Below are 16981 nucleotides of genomic sequence, written 5' to 3'. Positions count from 1 at the left end.
TGAACCAATAAATTAAATTGTGGCACTGATATATTCTGTATAGGTGTGGAGCTGCCAAAGAAGTATCCCTAATTTTAGAAGAGCATTATATTCTGTCAAAACTCATTGAGGTGCAAGTGTGTGGCTCTGCACATTCTCACAGGAAGTTCATATCAGCACACCTGAGAATTATCATAAAATACAATGGGAGAGGGGACCTTTAAAACTATATGCACTTGTTAATGAAATCCCTTGAGGTCCAAGGCAAAAATCCTGAAAGCAATAACTTGGGTATTTGGGGAAGCTCAGTGCTGCTCTCTAAAAAGGTAAGAGAATAAGAAGACCACAATGTGCTCATTGAATGTTTCTCTACCCCCATAATGCCATTTGAAAACAGCTATTTGTTATCTCTCTATACACTGAAGGCAGCCTCTGATAACTCCATTGTGTCAGGAAGGATTGTAGATTACTTTGCAAAACTGTGATGGATGAACACTGGAACAAATGAATAGAGAATGAGTGTATTGCATCATTGATCTAGGAAATGGGGACCTAGATAGGACGCTGGAAGCTCTCAGTTGTGTGCCTTGTTCACTTTCAAAGCTGCCTTTGAGAAGAATATTGTTGTGAGGTGGTTCTTTTTTTGGGGGGTGGAGTGGATAGGCTGTATGGCTGAGTCTCTTCTAATTCCTGGATCCAACCAGGATCCCACTGCTGGAACAGCCAGACATGATTCTTGGTAATCGTGCCTGAGTATGGGTTGTTAAGGTAACAAAGGAAGTGGCTCTCACCAGAAGGCACCCTCCCTCGACTATCTGGTAGTTACAAAGACAAAAACCAGAGTTAAGGTGCGAGAGAGCTAGAAGCTAGAAGCAGGAGGCTGCAGGCTAGGCAGCTCAGGGACAGAGCCACGCCTGATTTCTGCTGGAATCCAAGGCTGTGGCTATGGGAGAAGCAATACCATACTGGGGTGTTAATGCTACATCATAGGCTCAGGTTGCATATATATGTAAAAACAACCATATATCATAAAAACACCACAGTCTCCACTGTCCCTCATTCCAGTGAAGCCAAAATGTAGGTAAGCACCCAGAACCCCTGAATCTTGCACCACTCAGAGATTGGTGGTGCATACAACAATATAGCAGAATTCAAAATTTTCTGCAAACAAATGTTTATCAGTTCATCTCTCTTCTCCTGCATTGGAAACTTAGAGAGTTTTCAGCTTGGCCTTGTTTACGAAATGCTGCTTCACTATACAGTTGAATGAAAATTGCATTCCAAAATGTAACTCTCAGCTAATGATTTCTATCCATAAGATTTTTGTCTTCAAAAGTTTGCTTTCTCTTCCTGCTTCTCACACATTTGTCAAGAAAATGCACAATGGAAACTGAAGTAAAAAGGTTTTATACTGGTATGGTCTCTAAAGCTGCTAAAGAAATATGGTGAACCGAAGCAAACAATCTGAAGTCATAACAAGAGAGATAATTTGTTGGAACCATGATAGAGGTGGATTTTAAACTCACCCACTGTGAAGCCGCTTCTAAATCTTATGTGAAGTAGCTGAAACAGGTAAGACAGCAGAACATCTCCTTTTTGCTAATTAGAAAATCATCTGAACCTCACTTTGTCAATTGGAAATTGTAATCTATGGCAAGGATGGGGAACCTGTGCTTTCCAGAACAGCTGTTGTTGGTCTGTAGCTGTACCATCCCTGACAAATAGTCAGGCAAGCTGAAGTTGATGAGAACTGGACTCCATCAATATCTGGAGGGCCACAGGACCTCTAATCCTGAGCTTGAGATACAAGCTAGGGGTGATTCTGTATTTCTCATGTTTTGAATCCCAGAGAAAACTGAATCACCCCTCACAGTTTGCATTAAGATGAGCAAACCAAATTTTGTCATGCACTGCTCTCTGTGTATTAGCCCAACTTGGTGTTCTCTAGATGTTGATGGACTCTTAAGTCTCTAACCATCGGACATGCTGGGCTGATGGAAGTGGGAATCCAACGTTGGTAGAACACCAGGTTGTGAAAGTCTGGAGTAAGGATTTGTGGACTGGACCGCTAAATTAAATGATGGCATAAGAATAGAGCTAGTATTAGGTTTCTCAGGTTTCTTCCAAATATGTATCTCTGTAGTTTCCATCATCAAGTGTGTCAATGCAGGATCTTCTCCTTTCCTGGAACATAGTACTGCTTCTCTAAATGTCCTGTGGCCCCTGCTCCTTCAAGTAGCCCAAGTAATAGTATCACAACAACTTGCCTAATATAGTCTATCAATATTGAGGAACTACTTACACACACAAAGGTGGATTCTGGAAAGGGCTAGAACTACCTTTAGGTAGAATGAGATAGCTATCTTATGTGGCATATGCTGAGGGGCAGGGAGTGGTAGTGAGTGGTTGAAGTAAATTCAAACCTGCCCTGTGCTTTCTAAACTAGTGTACTGTCCTGAGGTGTGGTGATGACCACAGCCCATAACCGGATATGAAATTAGATTCAATGTTTGGCTTGTGATACTGGAATGTTGATCATCTTGTCCTTCACCACAGGCAAAAAAAAATTATTGGGCTGGCCTAGATTTTGGGCAATTACTGGTGCTCTTGAAAATGGCATTCTTCAACATTTTAAGAGCCAAGATCCAACTTTATTTCATGTATTTGGGGATCTACATCTTTTTTGTTATATATCAATATGGTTGTAGTGCTGCTGCTGATGCAACCTACCTTAGGTCCAGCTGTAGCCCAGTATAGTGGAACCTTGGTTCCCAAACAGCTTAGTTGCCGAACAAATCGGCTTCTGAACACCGCAAACCCGGAAGTAAGTGTTCCAGTTTGTGAATGTTTTTCAGAAGCTGAACATCCGACGCGGCTTTTGCTTGAGCGCAGGAAGCTCCAGCAGCCAGGTGGAACCCATGCCTTGGTTTCTGAATGGTTTCAGGAGACGAACAGACTCCTGCAACGGATTAAGCTCAAGAACCAAGGTACCACTGTAGTGGGTCCAGGCCCACTTCATAGATGCCAGTGCTTTAAATAATACTGGAAGGCCTTTTTTTCCACTGCTGTAACTAACACTGAATTTCCCATTCACAATGAATATTTGATAGAAATAAATCATGGACATAAAGAAACTTTCTTTTTCCAAATATTTTTGTTATTACTGAAAAAGTGAATGCTCTCACTATGATAACTTCCTTTGCAGCTATATTGTAAGGACACCAAATGGCTCTGAAGAAGTATAATACAACAGTGACAGAATTCATTCTCTTGGGTTTCTCTCAGAGTGCAAAGGTTCAGTCCATTCTCTTCTTTATCTTTCTCACCATGTACATCATAACCTGGCTTGGGAACCTCACCATTATAATTACAGTGATTTACACACCCCACCTCCACACACCTATGTACTTTTTTTTATGCAACCTGGCTGTGATAGACATCAGTGATTGCACAGTAACTGCACTCAAAATGCTGTGGGACCTCATCTCTCATACAAATTCCATCTCCTACAACTGGTGCATCGCCCAAATGTTCTTCTTCCATTGCACTGGAGGTGCTGTGGTATTCTTCCTAGTTGTTATGGCTGTTGACAGGTATATAGCTATCTATAAACCATTGCGATATTTACTTATTATGAACCAAGGAGCTTGCATAGGCTTGGTTATTGGAACATGGTTGGGTGGCTTTGCTCACTCTATTGTCCAGGTAGCACTGGTACTTCAGTTACCATTCTGTGGGCCCAACATTTTGGACAACTTTTACTGTGATGTTCCGCAAGTAATCAAACTGGCTTGCACAGACACATACATTACAGAGATACTGATGGTTTGTAACAGTGGACTGCTTCTCACACTGATCTTTTTTCTCTTACTTGTATCATATACTATGATTTTGGTGAAGATTAGAATGCATGTCACAGAAGGGAAGCACAAAGCCCTTTCTACATGTTCTGCACAGGTCATAGTAATGAGCTTACATTTTGTTCCAGCAATGTTCATTTATGACCGCCCTTTCTGGGTATCTCCAGTGGACAAAATAACCTCGGTCTTGTACACTGCAATCACTCCAGTGCTAAATCCAATAATCTTCACTCTGAGGAACACAGAAATGAAAAACAGCATTAGAAAATTGGTTGGGAATAATATGTTATTCAAAACAACTGGATCAAAATGACATCTTTCTCATAGAGACTGCTGTTCTCAGAACCCTAACCCACAAAAGTCAAATAACCCATTGTGGCCCCAAAAGATACACTTTTTTTGAACATAGGCCCAAAAAGTGCTTTTTGGAGGGAGGGGGATATTGCAGTGCCCAAAATAGTCTCGGTTTTACAGGGACTGTTGAAGATGTTATAGTATTATAGTTATATGGTGTTATAGTGTTATAGTGATCCAGTTTGAAAATTCACTGAGAATGGGTAATCTTAGATTTGCCACTCAATTTTACCTGAAGTAAACATGCATTATGGCTATATATTTTCCTCCTCAGAGGAAATATCTGAATAATTTCAAGACAAGTTGTTTTTGGCAAGAACCCACACTTTGTCACAGTGGGTGACTTTTTGACAGAGGTGCAGAAAGGAAGGTAGTCTTTGGGGATAGACTATCTACATGTGAGATTAAAATTACATCTTATTCTTGTACACATTTCAACAGCATGTTATATACATTCTTTGCCCTCCCTCAAATCTGTGTCTAAGTCCAATTTTGGACGTTGGTATCTGCATATTATTATTTTTTGCTTTGTTTTTAGTATATTCTTTATAACAACATATACAGCTTTGTAATTAAAAAAATGGTTTGAAGTAACACTGTGTCACAACTTTTAATTTTTGGCATGGGAGAAGTATGGGCCATAATCCATAGCCAAATAAAGGAACCCTGATAAGGGGTCTTGGGTGGAGTCATGTACAGTCTCTGATTCAACTCAGGGCGGCTGAGAATGGTTGCCTCACACCAACGTCATGGGTTGGGCCCCGTCAAGCATAGCCTTTGCAATGTGGCCCACTCCCTTCCTCTTTGAGTTCTGAGTCGACAGGCTAGGGTGTGTGAGAGGCATCAGCCAGCAGCAGATGCCAGGATCCCTGCCTGTATGCCATGCCAACACATAATATAAAAACAACTGATAAAGTTGTTGCCTTGATTTACCCCACTCTTGGCCTCTCTTTGTCCCATTCACCAGCAATCATGAAACAGTGACACGTGTATGAAATGACTTAATGACTTAATGTGGTGAGTTCATGCATTCCTAAGTTGCCACTGAGTTTTACCTAAAGCAATTTTTTTGAATCAAGTGTAGGACCTCGTGTTAGCATGTGTCAGAGCTACCCTAGGTCCCAGCTCACAAAGGACCAACGCTGCTTCGTTGTTAAGTATAAAAGTCTTTATTGAAGTTCAGTTTCACTTCCGTCTAGTAGACCCGCCGGCTTCCTGTGTACTGGCTTGGCCCTTTGGCAGGTGTCACACCTGGAGACGTAATCCGCGACTTCTCCCCTCACCTTGGGCCACCAAAAGTCTCTGGTTACTAATTCCGCCGTCTTGTCCTTGCCGAAGTGCCCAGCGCTGGGCGCGTCATGTAGCTGCTGCAAGACTTTCGCGCGGAGGTCGTCTCCGGGCACGTAGAGAGCCCCTCTGCGGATGAGCAGTCCGTCTCGTATCTGGAACTCGTCGTCCTTCGCTGTGCCTTTTCGCACCTCCTCCATCTTGGATTGTGCGAACGAATCCGTCTGCAGCGCTCGACGCACCGTGTCCAGGTCCACGGCAGCTGAAGCGCACACCCACGCTTTCGGTGCGAAAATGTGCTTGGCCGCCACCGGCGCCGCTTCCTCGAGATACTGCGGCTTCCTGGATAGTGCATCCGCCATGACGTTGTTGTCTCCCGGGATGTATTCTATCCGGAAATCGAAATCCGCAAAGAACTCCGCCCAGCGAATGTGTCTCTGGTTCAGGAACCGCGCCGTGCGCCAGTACTCCAGGTTCTTATGGTCCGTGCGGACTTGCACTGTGTGCCTGGCTCCAACGAGGAAGTGCCGCCACGCCTTGAAAGCTGCATGAATGGCCAGCAACTCCCTGTCCCAGATGGTGTAGTTCTGTTCCGCCTTGCTGAGTTTCCTGGAGTAGAATGCGCACGGCCTCCATTCCCCTTGCGGATCTTGCTGCAACAGGACGGCCCCCACCGCTCTGTCCGAGGCGTCCGTCTCAACCCTCATTGGTCTGCTGGGGTTTACATGTAGCAGCTGTTCTTCAGACGCGAAGAGACGCTTGAGTCTCCGAAAGGACTGCTCCGCCTGGTCCGTCCAGGTGAACTTCTTCTTCTTGGAGCTGAGAGTGTCCGTGATGGCCGCCGTCTCCTTCGCGAACCCTTTGATGAACTTGCGATAAAAGTTGGCGAAGCCGACGAACTTCTGGACCTCCTTCCAATTGCGCGGGCTCTTCCAGTCCAACACCGCGCGGACCTTGGTGCTGTCCATGGCGAGTCCCTTGTCGGACAGCTTGTAGCCCAGGAAATCCACCTCCGTCATGTCGAACTGGCACTTCTCTAATTTGGCGTAAAGTCTGTGCTCCCGTAGCCTCTGCAGGACCTCCTTGACGTCCCTCTCGTGAGCCTCCTGCGATTCCGAGAAGACCAGGATGTCGTCCAGGAAGCAGACGCACTTCTTGTAGAGGAGTCCTGCTAACACGTGATGCATGAAAGCTTGGAAGGTATGGGAGCCATTTTGCAGACCAAAAGGCATTACGCGATATTCATAGGTGCCTAAAGGTGTAAACATGGCTGTCTTCCACTCATCGCCCTCCCGCATGCGTATAAGGTTGTACGCCCCTCGTAGATCCAACTTGGTGAAGATCCGTCCCTTCCTCACCGTCGCGAGCAGGTCGTCAATCTTGGGCATGGGGAATGCTGCGGGCTTTGTTTTGGAATTTATGATCCTATAATCAACTATGAGCCTGCGTTGGGGCGTGTCCTTCTTCTTCACGAAAAACACGGGACTGCCCCCCACTGCTTTAGATTCTTGGATGAACCCCCGCTTCAAGTTGTGATCTATGAACTCCCTGAGTTCTTGCAGTTCGTCTTCAGACATGGAATACAGTTTCCCAGTTGGCAGCGTCGCTCCCGGCAGGAGGTCAATCTTGCAGTCGTAAGGCCTGTGGGGAGGCAGGTTATCCGCTTCCCTCTTGCAGAAGACCTCCAAAAACTCCTTGTACTTGTTGGGTACCGCTTGCACCATGCCTAGGTGTAACTGCGGTTCATCCTCTTGCCCCTCCTCCTCCTGGCGGGTCTGGATGCAGTGTTCTGCGCAGTAGGAGGAGCAGAAGGTCAATTGCCGCTGGTACCATGCTAATGCCGGGCTGTGCCTATCCAGCCAACTCATACCCAACACTATGGGCGTGTCTGACAGGTGGGTGACGTTGAAGCTGATGACTTCGCGGTGGTTTCCAATTTGCATCACCATCGGTGGTGTTTGCTGTACCACCTCTCCTCCCAGTAGCTTCCTGCCATCGACCGTGACGACGTTTAGGGGCATCGTGGCTGGCATGAGTGCTATGCGATGTTGCTTGATAAAGTCCACTCCTATAAAGTCTGCGTTGCTCCCAGAGTCAATGGTTATTGGTACTTGCAGGGTGTGCCCATTGGGCAACTGGAGCGATGCGGTGAGTTGCACCACTGGTTTGGGTGGGAGGGGGTCTGTGGGCTGTAAAATCTCTGGGGACTGCTTCACTGACTTGCCTGGTTGGGCCCCAGTGGCTCTGTTTCCAACCAGGCTTCTTCTTCCCCCTGCAGCTGTTTTGGCTGCTGACCTGTTCCCTTTACTGTTGCTGAGGCTGCAGTGTGCTTCTGGAGCCTCTGGGGACACTCTTTGGCCATGTGCTGAGCACTGTCGCAGATGTAGCACTTCCTGGTCCCTCTAGGAGCCTTCGCCTTGACTGCTCCCGGTGTTTGGGCTCTGCTGGCAGTCTGAGCCCTGGCACCACCAATCTCCATCGGCTCTTCTCCCCTTCCCAAAGGAGGCATGGACAGCGCCCGCCCCGCCTCTCTGGGAAAGAAAGGGGTTGTCCTGGCTGGGGTGCTTGCCTTACATCCTTCCTCCATGCTCCAAGGGCGTCCTTCCAGGCGCACACCAATCGCCAACGCTCTTTGGGCAACTTCTTGGGTACTTTGTGGTCGTTCCCCTCTTGCCAGCTCATCTTTCACCTCTCCACTTAGCCCCTCCCAGAACAGGTCTCTGACAGCAATAGAGTCCTTCTCCCAGCCCAGCACGTTCAGTAAGGCAAAAAAGCGTGAGTGATATTGCCTCACCGTCGCTTTCCCTTGCTGTAGTCCATGCATTTCCCTCCGAGCAACATCTACATCTACCATAGATTTAAAGCAAGCGTCCATAGCTTTGATAAATGCATCGGAATCTTTGAGGGCGGGGTCTTTTTCGCGCCACAAATTCCGCAGCCACGCTTTTGCTTCCCCATGCAAATGAGTGATTATGAAGCCCACTTTCTCTTCCTCATCTCTAAAGTCTTTCCGAAGCAAATTGAGCGCGTAAACCACGTCAGCTCTGAAGTTAGGGTATTGCTGCAGGTTCCCATCAAAGTGGGCTACTAGGCTGCCCCCCCTCTTCCCGAGGCCAACTCCCTCCGGTTTGGGTCCTGGCAGCCCCTCTTTCCCCCAACGGTCCCACCTGGCCTGCAGATCCCGGCAGAGCGCTACTGCTTCTTCTTCTCTTTTCCTGGATGCTGCTACTTCTGCGTAAAGCGTCGTGACTGCTTCTTGCAGTTCTTTCACCTGGCTCTCTGTAGTCATCTTTGCCTATCTTCGTGAGCTCGCAAAACACCAAGTCTTGCCCCTCGCTGCACCAACTCACGCTGCGAGGTTTTTACTGAGACGGAGCATACTGTCAGAGCTACCCTAGGTCCCAGCTCACAAAGGACCAACGCTGCTTCGTTGTTAAGTATAAAAGTCTTTATTGAAGTTCAGTTTCACTTCCAGAGCCGCAGCACGCAGCTCTACGTCTCAACTGTCAGACCGCTGATGCTCCGTCTGAGTCTCCTCCCCCTTGACACCAATTTAAGATTCTAGCCTTGCTCCACCTTCTCCGCTGCTCCTTCCTCCTCTGGGTCCGCCTGCCCGCTGGGGTTCCGCCCTTTCTAGCCTCTTCTCCCGCTGATTCCCCATAGCCTTCTCCCTCCCTCCGGCGGGCTTTAGGAGCTGGTTCCCCATCCGGGTCTCCTGCTGTTCCGCGCGCCTGCACATTTGAACTTGGCGCACGCGCCCAGCCAGCAGCTTTCCTCCTGACCGTTTCACTGCTGCTGTCACTGCTTCCCCCTTCGGGGGGGCTAGCTGCAACTGACCTCCCTTCCGTTCCCCCACTCTCCGATGGAGGCGTGGTCAGCCCTGACTCCCTCTCTGGAGGAGACACTGCCCCTGACACATGTGACTCTTCCCCCCCACTACGCTCTGGTGGGGAAACTGGTCCCGATCCTCCACTGCTGCTTTGGGGTTCCCCTCTGGCTCCTTGTTTCTGGTGCGTCCCTCCTGGGACCCCCCTTGCCCTGACCATCGGCGCCCCCTTCTGGGAATCTTCTGATTCGCTGGAGAAGCTCATGGAATCTCTCGGGCCACTGTCATACTCCCCTACGCTGCCCTCGGATTCTTCCCCTTTGCTCTCCAAATCCTCTCTTCCCAGTGCTCCTGCTCCTGATTCCCTGACAGCATGGAACAGGGATCTGAAGAATTTTGAACAAAGACAAAATGGCTTTCAACAAAGCTATGTACTTTCTGTGTACTGCACACACACATACCCTTTCCCTCTAAAAAGTGTAAACATGGTTCTCCTCCTTGCACCTATTCTCACAAGAATATTTAAAGCAAATTATTTCCTTGAAATAATCCTGTGAAGTATAGTTTGATAAGGGTTTTGAAAATGTAGCTCTGTGAGGAGTAAACTACAGTTCACAAGATTATTTCATGGAAATAATGGGCTTTAAATATATACTGTTCACACTGCCCCTGTAAGATGGTTTAGGCTGATATTGATTGACCCAAGTTCCTCCAGTTATCCACATATATGGGTATGGATTTGAATATGCATCTTCCAGGTCATAGTCCAAACATTCTGATTGGTTCTCTAACTGTTAAACTTCTTTTCCATACTGGCTTCGCTGTATTTTTTTAAAAAAAATTATTTAGGTAAATTATATGCCACTTTGTATTTCTATTAAAATCTCTACGTGGTTCAAAATACCCTAAAATATCACAAATGAAAGTCAAATAATAAAAATCCCCACTAAAATATCCATATTTTAGAGCAGAGCAGGTAACAAATTGAAAATATACCTTCTTAAACAGAAACAACTAATAAACGTGGACCAAGGTACCATAAGTATATAACACAGAAATACTGTAGCTATGTATTACTTGTAAGTTAAATTGTATGTGTATGTCTTGCTCACAAAAAAGAAGGAAAAGGAAAGAAACAATATCTGTTGCAATGTCTGTGCCAATATTTAGCTGATTGTAGCTTTGAAAATCTTTAATGATCCCCTTTGTGGTTTTGTTCCCAATTCACAGTGCAGATACCATTATTCTCCGAAGTCTGATAAAGCTTGAGTGCAGTGGCTGGAGTCTTCCATTGTTTATTTGATTAATAAGAATCCAGCTGGATTCACAGACAAGCCTTTTGGGGAATTATTTTGCATTATTCTTACCTTGGCTGTACTAAGTAGCTTTAGGCACATAGTTCAATCAATAGTTTTGTTGTTGAGGTTGATGGTGATGGTTTTTTGTTTTAGGTATCACAGGATGTCCAGAGGTGTTAGTGATTTCTGTATTAGGAGAAGCCTACTTAACTTCACTCCCTCTGACATACTGAAAGTTTCATTTATTAAAGCTGGGACTATGAAATTATAGAGAATCAAGAACAGAACACTTTTTTGTAACTTCTGATCCTAGCGTACTTCTTGAAGAATCATGAGGTGCTTGGATGAAAAGTGACACGAGGTTTTTTTGGGAAGTTCCCACTTCCAAAGAACTAGTCCACATTTCCTGGCTTTTACTACTACATAAGTTGTCTAATGACATTTAAAGGTATGTTGAAGATAAAGATGATTTATAGGACATATATTGAGGAATTCAATTCCATTGAATTACATTCTCAGTTTGCAGCAAGCTTCCTTTTCAAGGAGGGAAGGTCATAGCCAACACCACCAAGATGCACAAAATCCATTTTCTCATTTGTTATTCAGAGACAATGAGCCCCAGTTCCCTATTCAGGATATTGTAGAGCTATTCTCCACCTGGTCACCAAAGACAATAACTTTAAAGATCTCAGAGTAATATGTTGTGCATTCTAGCAACTGGGACCCATCTGCTTCTGGAAAGAAGAACAAAATAAATTGGACTTGGATCTTTTTCAGTTTCTGGATGCCTGATCCTGATTATCTTAAAAGTTGGTGGTGAATGGTTTGACTGGCTATATGCACTGAATAGTGTGCTTTGAAGAGGTGTCCGCCAAATGAAAGAATCTGTGCTTCTAGAAAGAAAATGGAAGTATTCCTGTATCAGCTTGGTCTTTTCTACTTGTAATCAGAAAATGCTCTGCTAATGGGAATGTTGTGGTATCAAGAGCATATTGAAATTATGGTTGGTTCTGAAATATAGTTGTAGAAAATTAAATATTCTGGTCTAAAACTGTGCCCCTGAGGGAAAAAAAAATCAACAATATTTTTGTTTATTATTTGAAGATTAAACTTGCTATATAGAAATATAGGTTAGTGTATTCATATGAATACACTTTGCAGCATATTATCATTTTAGCATATTAGGCAGCATATTAAAAATATTTGATGGAGATGAGGAAGACCAACATAGGGAATGTAGTTTAAACTCATGTTTCCATTATCTTTACAATTCCCCAAAATGTAAACAATATAATAGCTACATAATGGAATATGTGTCGGCCAACTAACCATATGTTCTATCAGACACAGAACTGATACGACGTACAGCTCCCTTACATATATAAACATTGTTACAGATATTATAACAACAACAACAACATGGAAGAAAAACCTATGAGTACAGAATCCTGTTTATAAGAGTGTTCAAAAGAAATACAGTAACAAGAGTGCCAAGAGTTGTCATCCTATTAGGAGTAGAAGCAACAGTCGTAGTAGCTCTACTCATGGCAGAGTTAGCAATATTTTCAGTACTAAAGGAATGGTAAAATATTATGATATTATAGTTAGTGTTTTGGTCTTTAGAATATAACATGATCTGTGCCTCTAACCTTCAAGCCACAATAGGAAACTATTGGTTATCTGATGACATGATCTAACAGAAGCCCAATTTTGAAACATAACAGTGATCATAAATACTACCAATATAAAGGTATGGTTGAATTCACATGGACTTACATTTTGTCCACCTAAGTTACCCAGTGTATTATATGACCTATATTATCATTAGAATCAGGAAGAGCTTCTAATATGTAACATTTTCTGGCAGGTGTACTTGATAAGTTGCTTTGGACAATATTTGGCGGCATGATTTTTATTGCCCCTTAGTGATCATTGCAAAAAAAAACCCTTCTTTTTTACATCATTCAACAGGATACTCACATGGAAAACAACAGCACAGCAGTGACAGAATTTATCCTCCTGGGGCTTTCTCAGAATCCAAGAGTACAGTCTGTTCTCTTCTTCCTTTTCCTCACTGTCTACAGCACAACATGGATTGGAAACCTCACCATTATAATCAGCGTTATCAGAACACCCAACCTTCACACACCCATGTATTTTCTATTAGCCAACCTGGCTGTCATAGACATCAGTGAGTCATCAGTCACATCACTGAAAATGTCGTGGGACCTATTCTTCCATACAAATACCATTTCTTACAATTGGTGCATTGCACAGATCTTCTTCATCCATTTAACTGGGGGTGCTGTGGTCTTCTTACTTGTGGCGAAGGCAGTCGACCGGTACATAGCCATCTACAAGCCACTGCGATATTTAGTTATAATGAACAGAGAAGTTTGCATAGGTTTGGTAGCTGGGTCATGGTTGGGTGGCTTTGCTCACTCCATTGTCCAGATTGGAATTCTCATTCAGCTGCCTTTCTGCCAATCCAACATCCTGGATAATTTCTTCTGTGACATTCCACAGCTCATCAAACTGGCATGTGCTGATACGTATATCCCAGAGTTGCTGATGGTTTGCAACAGTGGACTGCTCCTCACGTTGATCTTCTTCATCTTGCTTGTGTCATACACTGTCATCTTGGTGAAGATTAGAGCACATGTCACAGAAGGGAAGAACAAAGCTCTTTCCACCTGTGCGGCACAAATCATGGTCATGAGCTTAAACTTTGTTCCAGGAATGTTTGTTTATGACCGACCTTTCAAGGTATTTCCAGGAGACAAGGTTGCCTCAGTCCTCTACAGCCTTTTAACACCAATGCTGAACTCAATGATATTTACTCTGCGTAATACTGAGATGAAAAACACAATTAGAAAGCTCACAAGAAATTTTCTGCTTTCTGAAAGGACAAAACCATCACTGTGTGTTCATGAAAGAGAGACATAGAACTTAAGCACCTTTTGTTGATGTTTTTCTAAAAGTATATACTACATTTTTAAAATTTATTTTGCTTTCTATTCCAATGCATGTGAAGATGACTTCAATCACCCCCAGGAATGCGCTCTCTCTCTCTCTCTCTCTCTCTCTCTCTCTCTCTCTCTCCCTGCCCTTAAAGGCCTGTTCTACTGCGTATTCCACCTATGGGCAGTAAGCCATATTGGCAGCCTGTCCAGGCTGCTACAGCCTGTGTGATGCTCCTGCATCACTCATATGTTTTATGCTTGGGGCTGGGGCAGACATCCCTGTTTAAGAGCTGGGCATCCACACCTCTCCCTCTTCTCTTTGCAGCAGCACCTGCCTGTCTGAGCTATCAATGTGACTTGCTGGTTGCTTTGGGACCAAGTAGGAATTTTTTTGCTGATCCACCTTGTTTGTGGGTTTTGTTGTTTTTCACCTACTCCATACTGAATAATTGGGTGGTGTGCATTAGATGATCTGGTGTGCTATTAATTTAGGGTTCCCATTGCAAAATCTTGGCTTTTAAAGGAAAATCATCCAAAAACCCACTCCCTATATGGGCTGCCATATGCCTGAGTCTTCCCAGACATTTTAGCTGCTTTACCAAAATTCTGCCCTGACAATATTTTCAATGTTTGAATCCTGGCTATGTACAAGAAATTCTGAACATATGGCAGTCCTATATTGATTAGACGAACCAGGTCTTTAATTTAGTCACTTTGGGAAGTTCAGGTGTGGGAAGGGGAGTAGTTGTGTTTTAGCCTGGGGACAAGGCTGGATTACCTATTAAGCAAAATTAGCACCAAGGAGGTGGGGGGGGGGCACAGAAATTATGTAAGATTAGTTCTGAGGATCTGATCAAAAACTTTGCAGTTCTAAAAAGCAGAAGACTATACAAAACCAAATATCATTTTCCATCATATGGTAGGTTTCGTTTCATTTCAAAAAATAAAATTTTATTTCGTGGTTTATTATTGTTTATATTTTGAATTAGATATATATGGAGGCACCAACATCTTTTTAGTGCTTAGGGCCTCTAAAGGTCTTAATGTGGCACTACCTGGGGACCCTCTTATATATGGAGTTCCAACTTGAGTAAAAAATTGTGGGGGCTCAGGCAAGCCCTGCCATGTATAATCAATCACATGATACAGTACACACACACTATTTGAATGGGAATGCCCATTAACTTTGTGGGGGCACAGCCCCCTCAAATATTTTATTGTGAGGGATGAAGCCCCCATGGCCCTTAGCAGTTGGCTCCTATGACACACAGACACAAAAAATATCATAAGAGAAGGGGGGAAAGGAATGGGGGATCATTCAATACATCAATGTATCATCTATCATAACATTTATGGGGGGGACCAACACACTCGCCATATAAGTAGTAAATAATAATAAACAACATTAACTTCTTCACCTTCTTGGTGTGGCCTAGGAATGGGATGAAGGCTGGATAGTGAAGCCTCCAGTTCTTGCATCAGGGGTTTTGTTGCCCTAAGCTAAAGTTTCTTTCAGGTTCTGGTTTGCTCCTGAACCAATAGTGTTTCCTCTGCAGCGGTTTTTATGGTATAAATAAATAAAGTGACCCTAGTTTGACCTATATGTATTTCTTTATTAATGTGTTATTTACTATTTCTGTGATATAGCGTGTTCTCCTTCACGGAGAGCACGTGTTGCGGTGGGGGCCGCCAGGACACTCCAAAGTTGGGGGTGGGCTAATAAGACCGTTGGCCACTGATGCGATTGGGGCTTCCCTTGTTGTTGGGAAGAAGTTCATGTTGCCATTTGTTGACTGACAGCCAGAAATGCTAAAACTTCTTGCACGAGGCTAGGGCTTCCTCTTTTTGCCCATGCATTGGATTGCCCGTCCTTCTCTCCCTAGAATAGGATTGTTCGCTTTGACCTTGCTATGCCTGTCATGGGGTCGTCTGCTTTGGGGCAGGGGCCCGATAGGAATTTTGTCCATCTGGCTGATTGGCTGGTGCCATTTGGTTTTTGCCTACTGCATAGCAAATCATCACAACTTGTAAGGTTCACGGTTAGGCAATGGTTTATGGTTTGGTTGGTTGAGGGGCATGGATTGGCTGTGCCTGCCCCTCTAACGCTGCTGCTGCAAGGGATTCCGTTAAAGAAATTGGGGGCTAACTATTGCTTGTCCACTCTGTAAAGGGGGCTTGGGCCATAGCAATGAGCTCCTGGTTGCATTTGGGGAGGGCTGAGGGCAGGTTCTCTGCTCCGACGCTACCCCCAAGTGTATTCCCCTATTCTGACTTTCGCATTGTGCGGAATGTCAGTCTGTCCCCCATGGTGGGGGCAGATAGTCGCAATCAATGCCTAAGCGACTACAAATTTGTATTTTAATAAAGTTGTGGCCAAAATTATGCCAAAAATCTTAAACAAAAATTCTGTGTGATGTGTGAGTTATTGGGGTGGCCCTGGGGACCTCAACACGCAACTACAAAGCAGGAAGAAAAGTTAGTGTGCTTAATAATTATTGGCATTTATTGGATTAGCTTGGAAAACGTCTTCTGGACTTTTTGCATGAATGACTAAATAAACTTAAAATATCATCTTTCTGAAAAATTGTACTAACCATGTGATGTTTTTATGTCAGATTTAGTGGATCTGAATCATTATTGTATATTGTACATGCATGTTGATAATACTAATTTCCAAAAGGATGACACTGTCACAATTACTGGGAAACCCAGCCAGAAGGGCGGGGTGTCAATAATAAATTATTATTAAATTATTATGTGTTCATCAGAGAGGCCAATTGAGAGCTCTGCAAGCTCCACTATAGTGTTACTAATATAGTTTTTCCAATCATTATTATTGTTTGTAGAGTTCCAAACCACTATATGTCTGAATCAAAGACACTCTTGTTGCTTCTTGAAATTATTTTGCACAGCTTCCTACTTTGACTTGATCAAATCGGTTTGCACATCTTATTGACATTATATTTTTTTAGAAAAAATCACATTTATTTTGTTTTATTTATTGTTAGGGTTCCAAGTCCCTGGATGTGTGGGTGAAGAACAATTCCGCTGGCATCAGGAGTATTAATTTATTTTCATTGACACTTATTCATTTAGATTTTATAAACCAAATCTTGTGGACTGTGCCCCTGACTCAGCTTATCTCATGGCATTAGCTGAGCCTCTGTTGAATAAATCACATGATCTCCCCTGTGTTTTGATTCCCCAGTTTCGCCTAGTACAGCCTTCTTCACATAATGCTGAAACTCATAAGCAATTTCATAGCATCTCTATTATTTGCAGACATATGAATAGGGGTGACTCCATGTCCAACACCAGAGCCCCTTTGGATACAAATCCTTTGTCATCTCATATTATTACTAGGAGACAATAACCATTGATTCTCCATTCAGGAGACTGTAGGGTTATTCTCCA

General features: G+C 44.0%; 2 protein-coding genes across 2 annotated transcripts; both read left to right on the top strand.

Annotated features, from left to right (window-relative positions):
* Nucleotides 1–3204: 3204 nt before the first annotated feature.
* LOC310748587 (olfactory receptor 4D1-like) lies at nt 3205–4152 on the top strand (the record flags this gene model as incomplete). The annotated part of the gene is made up of 1 exon (XM_083584439.1): nt 3205–4152. The coding sequence occupies one exon, from the start codon at nt 3205–3207 to the stop codon at nt 4150–4152; it is 948 nt and encodes a 315-aa protein (XP_083440565.1).
* An 8432-nt stretch (nt 4153–12584) lies between these two features.
* Nucleotides 12585–13550, top strand: LOC310748586 (olfactory receptor 4D1-like; the record flags this gene model as incomplete). The annotated part of the gene is made up of 1 exon (XM_083584438.1): nt 12585–13550. One exon carries the CDS (start codon nt 12585–12587, stop codon nt 13548–13550), a length of 966 nt encoding a protein of 321 aa, XP_083440564.1.
* Between the last annotated feature and the right edge of the window lie 3431 nt (nt 13551–16981).

The sequence above is a fragment of the Podarcis filfolensis genome (genome assembly GCF_964270895.1).
Source record: "Podarcis filfolensis genome assembly, chromosome: 13".
NCBI lineage: Eukaryota > Metazoa > Chordata > Lepidosauria > Squamata > Lacertidae > Podarcis > Podarcis filfolensis.
Note: the sequence above shows the minus strand (reverse complement) of the source record. Positions and strands in the feature narration are given on the sequence as shown.